Below are 11,221 nucleotides of genomic sequence, written 5' to 3' on the forward strand. Positions count from 1 at the left end.
ACGTATCTGAACCGCATTTTGCTGATTTTATATTTTATTGATCGCTCCACATATTGCCCGTGAATGCCATTCTTCCAACAAGTGCATACTCAGGGAGTGCATCTGCGTACTTCAGAAATCAGGGTTAAGTAAAGTAGAAAACCTTCCGTCGAAGAGCGACCACGAGTTGGCGCGATACTGATGATCGCCATTAATGAAGACAGACGAGCACCGGTGCTGAAGCCAGTACCGGGACTCGATTATGATTTGATTACTTCACACACAAACCTGCCCTGCTCCGGGCTCGCGCCTTTCGAAGGAAACACCGAGAAGGAAGTTATCGCCCGCGTGCCCTGGCGCGGGCCGTACAAGTTATGCGCGACCGTAAAATAGTTAATTGGTTGTTAAAAGAATAGCCTCGTGTGACGGGGGAACATGCAGAACGGACGCGCTTGGGAGGAAGAAAAACCTGGAATCGGCCTCGATCGCGCGCCGATTTCTCTACCAACGGACCCCGGGAGGGATTAGGGATTTGGCGCGCGCCCGCGCGCTCACAGCTCCATATGCTCTGTGTGGCATGTCGAGCATATTTATGGGAACCGACCGGAACACGCTTTGAATGGCGTTCTGTTTTGTGGTGTGCTGCAACATTTTAAAACTGCGGGGCCTTTGCCCAACAGAAAACAGAATTTATCGAAGCCGGAGCACAGAAAACCACTTCTGGTGGAGGTAGGAAAAAAGCTTTATTAAATTATGGTCCCGTCAAACGTTGAATTTTTCTATTTTATGAGTGCGGTGGAAAACTGGACCGGTGGATTAGAGGGCGCCAAAAGTTGTTTTTTAAATACCACCAGAGTCATCGTTGCAAATGAGAGAAAGATCCTGTTTCGCTATATTGCCCATCGTTCAACAATAACCGTTGGTAACAAATCAAAGCGTAATGATAGGGCACGTTTGTTATCATCGTATGACAACGACCGACGACGCAATGCATGATTAGATAGGAGATGATGCAATTCGGCCGGCGCCAAATAAAATAAACCAACACATGGTCACGTGGTGGTCACTGTTCCCGAAAAGGGAACCATTTAAGTTAATGAAAAGGAACTGATATGTTTGACAAGCTAAACCCCAAATTGTTTGCACAGTCGTTTTTGAAATAAAGAACGCTTTTTGTTGGCCAAACACTCTTATTGATATGACCGATCTTAGCGTTCTACATTCGCAGCTCGATCATTCAACCATCCATGCTGTTCTTATGCTGCCCATTTTTGCTCACTTTGTGAAGTGTGAACAAACAAAAGCTACAAGAAACTCTTCTTCTTCTGGTGCCCCCGACGCAACATAAAACAAAAACACACAAACAATCGGGCGCGCGAAGTGATCGCTGTGCAGTTGACTGCCGGGCGTACGACTGTTGAAATCTCAATTAAGCATGGAAAAGGAAAGTGAAGTGGTCAGCACACACAACGAGCTGCTGGCCAGTGCGGCAGGAAAGCCGATGGCGATGATTAGGCTACCCCGTTGTGTGAAGCGAAAACATCCAGCATCATTTCTGCTGACAGCGTCCGACAGATGACACGTTGTCGTTTCTCGGACAAACTAATTGATATGCAAGAGATTTTTGTTGTATGCTCGCCCAGTGTTGTTGTTTATATGCTTTCATTTGTCTCATTTTTGTCTTAACATTTTCAGTGAGCAGTGGTGTCGGGCCTGCGTTTGGTAATGGCGTCAGCAGTCTGCCAGTCAATCGAATGGAATGTCTTCAGCTGCTGCACTTCAAATGTGTGCAAAACGATCCGGTGGGACACTGCACCCCGCTTTGGAGCACCATTTTTCTCACCCTGTTAAACATGTTGTACACGCTCACGAGCGGCTCTCGAGGCGAGGGTTTCAACTTTGACAGGCCGCTTTGCTTATCCGAGGGTTGGTTGACTAATTGACATGTTTCGATTCCGCTGGGGCGCTACGGGGGTGCGGCCTGCCCAGGTCCAGTCAAGCCAGGACAGAGAGACGCGGGCGCCGTTGACCTTTGCGAGCGCGCTTTACATGCCGGTTTATGCTGCAGTTATGAGCGCACACCGCCGCATCGACAGGGACGCTATTAATGTGGGTATTTAAGCCGATTGGACATAATGAGTGCTTGGGGTGCAGCGTGGAAGCAGAACTACGGTTCAACCTCCGTCGATCATGGTTAACGACGATGGAAAAGACTTAAACGCCCATTTTTTCGCCCCAAAGCAGCCTGATGTCGCGCAATGTTCGAATGTATCGGGCCGGTAAACCGGAATGTCACGCGGATGGTCGCGCGACGGTTCTGCGTAGCGTGTGGGCGTCTTCCACGAACACGTTTATGTTTTTAAACCCATTTATTATATAAACGCCATCCATCGCCGAAGAACCTCATCAGCTGGGTGGTCGTTAAATGTACGGTGTTAAATGGGATTTGGTTGTATTTTTTATGGCAAACTCATGCCCGTCGGCGTCGGAAAGGGCCACTAACGAACCCAGTCACTTTCCATTTTAGGACCCCAACCGGGCGCGTCCTTCATCCAGTTTGATCGGACTTTTGAAAACAATTCGCAGCCTCAATTCGCAATTCTCCACCAAAAGAACGCTAGACGATGGTGTCGCTGTTTTTTTTGTAACTTTGTTTAATTTTGGTTTTACAGCACTGACTATTCTCTGTGTATAATTCCTATAACCTCTCGATCCTATTACGGTCCGTGGTACCGTGACCGCGAACTGTGCTTCATCAACAATTCATTCGATAGGCTCCGTAGCTGAGTTCCTTTTTATAATCTTCTTAGCTTTGCCACGCACTGCACGACACGGGAATGCTACGTCCTTAAGTAAAATCTTCTTAATTGTCCAATTCGGGTCTCTGGGGACATTTCATCACTGTCGCGAATCACAGGATCTCTCGATTAGCTTCACTCTTACGGGTGCATGCGCCACGACGTTAGTCTCGCAACGATGGAACCGCCTCCATTACGATCGATTCCTTGATCGGATCCGGATCGTCTCCCACCAGGTACGTCAGGATACAGGTCAAATCTACTGGCTCGTAGGTTGGATTAGCCAGCAGAAGCACCTGTGTGATACCATCGGCCGGTGGTCGGAACGGTTTGGTACCCGGCAGACTGGTGGCCGACGGTGGCAGTAGGCGCAATTTGCATGGCTTTCGCACACTCGCATCAAACTGGAAGCTCGGAATGACGGTGCGACCCTGATTGATGGTTGAAATCACAATCACCGTCACATCCGGTCTCGGGTGATCGGCGCCAAAGTTAAGCGTAATCTGCAGTCCCTCCTTATCATCTAGTACTGTCCGGGAGGGTTCCTTACTCGGTTGAATACTGTCGAGATCGATCACAATGTCGGCTAGGGCTTTAAGTTCTTGTGGTTTTCCAACATCCGGGGTAGCTGGAACCGACACCAAAAAGTTCGGAGGTGCCAAAATAGGATCATCCTCTTCTGTAGCTACCGAATCGGTCACGTTGGGTTCACTTGTTGATTCAGTTTCTTCATGCGCGTTTTTAACGACCGTCGCTGTGGCTGCTGGCGTTGAAAGGAGTGTTGCCTTCATTCCAGTAATGATAGAATCAAGCTCCGGAATGGATTTGGTTCCAAACGATGCTCCGCTGGGACCATTCTTTACGCTGTTAGAACTGTTCTGTGCCCCTGGTACAGGACCTTTTGCGACTGAATCCGATGGAACGGGTTTCCCGGGAACGATCTTTCCGCCTGCCATCGTACCGGCACCACTACTAATGCTACTCAAGAGCGTGTTAATGTCCATTAGATGATCTTTCGAATTCGATGTGCCCTCGGACTTAACGGAAGAAGGACCAAGTGACGCTGCTGCGGCTAGTGAATGGGGCATGAGAATACTTTGACTTGTGTGACCGAGCGCGGTCACAGCAGAGTCACCGCTGCTCGACGTGAATATATCACTGAGAATGTCGTCATATTTCGTACGGTCAGCTGTCGGTTTACTGCCACCAGCTCCTGAGATCCCTGCTGTCCCGTCTTCGGACACATCGAACAGTGTGTCTAGCGGATCGGGCCCAACGATATTCGGTGTATACCGGAATGCAAACGTACCGCCATTTTCTGCTGCTGCTGAAGGTTGATTTAGGACTTTTTGGCGATACTTGTCCAACACCTGCGTCAGCGCATCGTTTACCTCGAATATTTTCCCTGTGGAATAGGAACGGAGCGTTACGGTCAATGTAAAGGTGTGAAAAACCGTGTATAGTTGTTGAAATAAACAAAAACACAACGTTAGATTAGCTTTCCGAACGTAAAACCAAACATTCTACGTTTGCCTTTAAATGGAATTAAAAGCAACATCGAAAACTCGTGTAACAAAAGAAACAGCCAACAATCTTTTTTGTTGTAACGGGAACGCAGAATTAAGAAAGGAGTTTTGTAAATACTACTAACCAAATTCGCTAGCTAAACTCCAGAAATTTCCTACATTTTTGCTGCCATTCTCAAGGGACTCAACTGTGCGCGGTGGCAAGTGGCATTTAGAGGCAACGTGTGGGGTTTTAAACGTGTGATGATGGTGATGATGGTAACGATGGGCGTTTGTTTTGTGTTAAATGTTGAGTTTAGAATAGAGAAGAACAGAGGAAACACACAACACATTAGACACGGTTAGAAAGGCAGATAAAACAGATAACTGCAGACGAGAGCACACTTGGGAGGATTGTCTAGCCTTCTTCAGTGACGGTGCAGCGCGGGAACTTACCGAGCATTTCCTCGCAGTGTTGCGTTTCCTCCGCCAGTCGGACGATCGTCGGATGGGCACTTTCGCACGATTCATAGATCTCGTTGAGTACCGCCAGGTCATCGTCGGACGTTTCGCCTGCCGTCCGGCCGTACTGATCGAGCATCTCATCGAGCAGCTTCGTGTTTTCGGCCACCTTCTGCAGCTCCGACAACCGGCGACTCTTCATCTGCGTCCTGCGTTCCTCGTCGCGGTAAAAGTTCTGTATTAGAAGATTTGCTTTCTCGAAATCTTCGCGTTTGCCGCTGCTAATAAGCTGCCGAAGCTTTTGCTGGTGCTTATCGGAAGTTTGGTTCCGGTCGTCACTGCTCGGTCGTGGCGCTGCCGTGGCCGAATTCCGGATAATCACGTTCTGCTGCGAACGGTGCTGAATGCCCTGGGTGGCGAGCAAACTGTATGCTTCCTGTATTTTATCACACTCGCACGGATCGTACTTGTTGGTCCACGTCAGCATAATGTTCAAGATCTGTGCGAATAAAAGGCATAAACTTAATAATAACCCATTTCTATTGCAAACCGGTCACGCAGAGCATACTGACCCGTTCCGAAACTTCGCGCGGTGTTTGGTCACCGTTGTACTTCTTCGACACCATCTTAATCAGTTCGTTCAGAAACCGAAACTTGTTGATCTCTGAACGGAACTCGCGACCCAGCGACTCCATACACTCTTCTAGGGCCTGGAAAAAGGGAAAAACGGGCATTAACCGATGCAAACGAACGAACCATATTGCAAGTACCTCTAGCGCCAGCAACGATTCTTTCGCGTTTGTCGACTGGATTCGGTTCACGAGCAGCTCGCGGGCCGTGGACATTTTCGAGGGGTCCTTCTTCAGCGTCAAACAAAACTGATCAATCGCCGACACATCCAGATCGTCGTTGTTCGGGTTGACGGCTTTACCTATAGGCAGCGAGAAACAGTTACAGTTAATTATCCCTTCGTTTGGTGCCGCAATGCAGACTACGCATAAACATACGCAAATATCCGTCGAGCACCGTTTTCGTCTCCATGTTTCCGAGCCGCTTAGCACCGCTCCGAAAGCAACAAGAACTACTTAAAGTTAAAACGAAACAAGCTTCTTTTGCGAGCACCGAGAACCACTTTATTCTGCGAACGAATGACCAATCGCCGCTCGGTGGCGAAAATACACACGGCAGCAATTTGACACTCGCAGAGAACCGGAGCGCGATTGTAGCGCAACGAAACCGGCGCAGCCCGTGCAACGTTTGCCTACGCTGAGCGCTTTGTCTGTGGCGGTGGCCGCGCTTTGTTTAGACTCGCTGCGAACGCCAGAGCTACGTGCTGTGCAGTGTAGCCCTTGAAGCGGACGATATAGACAAACAGAGGGCGAACGTCAATCATAGACAAGTTTTGCTGTCATAGGAACGAGCGATTTTCTTTTTAAAAATGTGCCTTTTCCGTTGCGTTGATGGTTCTTAAGCCGCTCTACATCGTTTAGAAGCACCATGTTTCTCGAAATTCCGGCGTAGCCAAACAGGGTTCCGCGCAAAAGAGGATTCAAAAAATCAATTTACCAAATGGCAAACATTACGCCCCTAGGCCGTCTGTTGAGTTATTTATGTTCAAAGAACCCAGTTTCTACTGGGAAGAGAAGCTTTAATTGTGGAATATTGCCTTCGGAAGAGAATTGAGAAGAAGTTCGCTGGAAGCGCCCCTCAGATTCTTATTAGATGTTGAAAAAATGTAAGGATAATTTTTTTAACGAAGCATCCTTCCCTGTTGCACAAGAACCGAGCACAAAAAATCGATTTCTGGAAATCAAACAGCACTTAATTGTATGCCGCCATCATATCGCGCCACGTATATCTCTTGTAACGCTTCCTACTTCTTGTCCCGGTGTCGATATCTGAGTCCGAAAGGCCTCATACAGAGGGAACAAACTGGAAAAAATGACCGAATACCTTCAAGCTTCACCGCCGGACGCCGCATTGTGTTCCGACGGACATAAATTAGCAACCTATTAGCATGATTATGACAAATTGACATTAAAAAGGAAATTTCGATGCAAAACGATCCGCGCCAATGCCTGCCGGAGCCTGCTCGGGGCACCAAAAAGGGCGGCAAAAGCGTACAATGGATTGCAGATTTTGTGGCCCTTCGATGTTCGATGAAAGATGCTGGATTTCCTGGAACAGTTGGGCGACGCCGGTGCGGATCAAACTGTGTGACTCCTAGCGGGATGCAAGAAACTTTACTGTAAAATCCAACCCACTACAACCAACAGAATTGGAATCGAAAGGCGCATTGTCGACGTAACCCCACTCGATTAACGAAACGAAGGTTCTGCCGAAGATCTTCTGTGAGAATATATGGTGACCCCCAAAAATGGCAATGAACGCAACATTGGTCTCCCATAAATTATCTACACGAATCGCTGCGCTAAACAACTGAAAGAAAGTTTGCAAACGGTGCCAGCCTTCGTGGACACGGATCCCGTTCCGGACACGGTGTCGTACAGACACGCCATGTTTTTCATCCCACGGGAGGTCCCCGGCAGACGAGGCAAACATTATTTTCTACGCGAAAAATGATCATAATGCAAAAATGAGAAAACAAATAGTGAGAAACGATTTGTCAATGGTGTCCTGTGCGAACCGTGCAATTACGCTTAACCCTTGGCTTTTCAGGTCGGTGGCCGATTCGTTGTTGGCGGTCGACCTGTTGCACTTTCGCCCTACCGTATGGTCAGTGACCAGTTTGGTGGTAATTGACTCTAATTAACCGGTCAACAATTAGGCCTCCCGGTAGACGTCTGACCACCGGGCTGGAAGAAGCTCCCCGCGAACCTGTTTACTTTGAACCTTTTGCTGACACTGTTGCCTTTGCCCGTAGCCGGACGGGTTAGGAGAGCGCAAAAAAGGGCAACTGAATTGGTTGATTTATTTCATGCCCAATAATCACTCCATCTTTTCCAGCGCGACCCACGGTGCTGCTTAAATCACTCCAATCAACGCAAGATGATTGCAAATCCGTGGCTGGCATCCCGAGGTCCTTATGCAGGGCCGCGGCGGTCGCCGAAAGGTTTGCCAGTTAATAAAATTAAGACAGGTTTCGTTGTTTCCTTTATTTGGTTACTTTTCGGCCCACTATTGCTGGCGTGTTCGCGACGACGATCCTGTTTCTCATTACGGACCGTTTGCTTGGGTTTCTTCTTTTCTCGGTACCCTTCGCGCCCGGTCGCTGTTTGGTTTCACGCGTAAACTTTTTGGCAGATTTTAAATTATCTTCAGCCACACTCACGCTGGTGGCTGGACCCATTCGGGGTTCTGGGAGTGCAAGGAATTCCAATCACCAACCGTGCGCCTTTAGCTGACACAGACTTCGAGCGGAACGCGGACCCCACAGATGACCACAACGCAACGCAATCTTATCCTGGTCCTCCGGGTCGTCGGTCACCCCTGCTGTGTCTTTTTACGGGGCCGCCTCCGGGGTTTGACTGCGTGAGAGTCAATCGGGGATCCCGTTGGGGTGTTTGCATGCGATCGTTATACGCCGAAAAACCACAAAACAGCAAGTCAAACTGCACCAGAGCGGGTATGAAAACGATCCACCATTAAACGCAATGCGTGGTGAAGCTAGCAACTTGATTAAAAATGCATGATTTAGTGATCTCCGAAACCGGTCGCTGAAGGTGTAATGCGGCCGCGTCAGTGCTGGCAAACGAAGACATTCCTCCGCGAAAAGACGCTTTAATTAATACGTAACGATCGTAAAAATCACTTTACCCCACGAACGCTCACTTGCCTCCGGCCCACGGTAGCGGTGGGCACAGCTTTTCTTTCGCAGGACGCCCTCGGTATGGCAAATTGGGATGACTGCGAAATCGGTGGCTCCTGTCGCATGGAGGATTGCGTCGTCGCTCTGTTGTACCCACCACAAGGAAAAAACGGACGACTTTATCACGATGGAGTGTCGAACAGTAATTTAATGTTGTTCCCTGTCGTGGGTAGTATCGCCTGTTGCAACAACGGGAGGTCCGAAATTGCGAGGTGTCTTTGTGGTGCAGAAAGTGCGAACCATTTCGGTGTCCGAGAACAACAAAATCCCTCCACCAAGAAATGTGACATCGAAAGGCAACGATTTAGATTAGAACCGAACATAAGAACCCAATTAGTGCGAACACCAACGAACGTTGCTTATGTGACACTTTATGAACATAGCGTTCAGAAGATCTTTCTAATCGGGATTTGTTTTTTCACGAGATAGTAAGACACATTTATTTCTATCCGGCCCATGTTTAGCAATGGTACACCAATCGGAAAGATAATAGAGGAAAGACGTGTTAAGACGTGAGACGTGTTTCGAAATTCATGATGCAAAATTGCATAGCTGTATCATATGTTTGTTGACTCATGTTCATAATTCCCCCGGCTATCTGAAATTGCAACCATTGCCACTCAAGCCAGCACCCGGAAGCAATAATTCTTTGATTAAATATAGCGTAATTTCAGAGAACGAATAAAAAAAATAACATTGGGCGAGGATGTATCGAAAAAATAAAATATTACAAATTCGCATAATTAACAGTAAACGATCTCAATCCGGTTGATTTTCGCACGTCCTTTCGAGGTGCCCGGTTGAACGATCACTGCTAATACAGCAGTTGGTAACGCTCGTCGCTTTCACGCAGCAGGCCTTGGTTCGAATCCTGGAACCGGTTGTGTCACTCAACTCAATGGTTTCGATTCCCGATAGCAGCCCATCGTGTGACCAGGGGGGTTGGCGCGGGGCTAACAACCCTATGCCCGTAAGAACGAACTGCTACGAAAAGCAGCAGAGATATTAACAATATCTCTGGTGCAGGCCAAGACTGCACAGCGGTTGTAGCGCCAAAGAAGAAGTTGGGTTGAACGTGTTTTGGCACAGGTGACAAAACAAAACTGGAGGAGGTCACAAAAAACAGTACCTTTTCTATTTTATTTTTTTTAAAGATATGGTTTGTAAATTGTGCCTAATTCCGATGGACAGTAGAACAACGTTTCAATCTTTTGCAGAGAGCTAAACCGAACAAATGTTGCCTTCGTGTTGGCCGTGGGGGTTAGAAATAAGTGATGGATAAACAACATAACCATCACTCACCATAAAAAAATGTTGTAATGAAAATATAACGTATAATGCAATATTTAAATATTATGTAAATTAATATAATAGCATAACACTGGGCAAAGTATCTACTCTGAGTCAAAATAAATCTCCTCTTCTTCGAAATAAAATACAATTCTTTACGTTTCTTTACTTTAATTATTTTATTTTATTGCTACTATTATTAGTTTATTTGATTAATTCAGGAGCGAAAGAAAACAAGTTAACTGTATTCGAAAGAAAACGAGAAAACGGTATTCCTGACTTTCTTTCCCGATTCCTGACTCTGCTTTCCCGGGCTCTAATCCTTACTTCCGCACGTGAAAGAGAGCATACGATGCTAGAGCGAGATAGGGGCAGAGCAGAGATCTCACCACACACGCCGTGGTGAGTATCGCACCGGCCAAGAAGGACAGGAAGTTGCCGCAGCACACACACATACACTCTACACCAGAGGAACTCACGGTTCGCCGCACAACCCACACAGCTAACCCATCGGGGAGCTATATACGCGAAACCCCGGGCGGATACCACTACATAACGCATGGGCGCCAAAAGAGAGAGAGCGCGCGCGATCGTAGAGGGAGAGCGAGTGCGCCACTCACACTCTCAGCGGCCACTATCGCTCGACTCTGGCCCCCGACACATAGGCAGATCGGAGCGCTTCGCTAGTATTCGTCAGACCAGTGCGCCAGTCAGACCAGGTTGTGTGCTGTCGCCTCTATACTGCGCCGCGCTGCTGTTGGCAGTTGTTTCATTGCTTTCCTTTTTCTCCTTCTCTACACTGTACCTCCGCGTTTCCGATACCTCTACAACCGCCGTTCTGCCGATGTGTGGTGTAGTGTGGTGCGTCGTCGTGTGTGCGCGCTCTTCGCACACGGGTTCTGCGGATGATGTGCCCCGTATTGGAGGTTGTTGTTTTTGCGTGGCTTGCGTGCGGAGCAGAAATAATCACCACCGACTGCGTGACCGGAGTCCGGCGGGCAAACAGAAAAAAAAGATCCGACAAAGCAGGCGGAAATATTTCAACAACCGCGCGCGTTTCGCTGTGTCATGCCAGGCGATGGCGTGACGCAGAATTGTGCTTTTTGCCCCGGTTCCCTCAGATTTGGGCGGGAATCGCACGCTAAAGTGCGTGCAGTCCAAAATAAAACCCGCCACCGCCGTCGTCGTCCCACACTGCCGCACACGTCGGTAGACAGACTTTCATTATTTCGCTCGCTCGCACGTACACCACCTACGGGGCCCGAAAAGAAAGCATATGTGTGCAGAAGAAGTATGGTGCTAGTGCTGGTGGTGGTACGACGCGCGGTAGTGAGCCTGTATTTTCCTGTACCACACAC

General features: G+C 48.2%; 1 protein-coding gene across 1 annotated transcript; it reads right to left on the reverse strand.

The window, feature by feature from the left end:
• Nucleotides 1–2,628: 2,628 nt before the first annotated feature.
• Nucleotides 2,629–5,785, reverse strand: LOC131215297 (ADP-ribosylation factor-binding protein GGA1). The gene is made up of 6 exons (XM_058209685.1): nucleotides 5,752–5,785; nucleotides 5,515–5,675; nucleotides 5,317–5,454; nucleotides 4,739–5,243; nucleotides 4,429–4,491; nucleotides 2,629–4,182 (listed from the first exon to the last, which is right to left on the reverse strand). Exons 1-6 carry the CDS (start codon nucleotides 5,783–5,785, stop codon nucleotides 2,942–2,944), a joined length of 2,142 nt encoding a protein of 713 aa, XP_058065668.1. The 3' UTR covers nucleotides 2,629–2,941.
• Nucleotides 5,786–11,221: the final 5,436 nt, after the last annotated feature.

The sequence above is a fragment of the Anopheles bellator genome, chromosome 1, assembly GCF_943735745.2.
Source record: "Anopheles bellator chromosome 1, idAnoBellAS_SP24_06.2, whole genome shotgun sequence".
NCBI lineage: Eukaryota > Metazoa > Arthropoda > Insecta > Diptera > Culicidae > Anopheles > Anopheles bellator.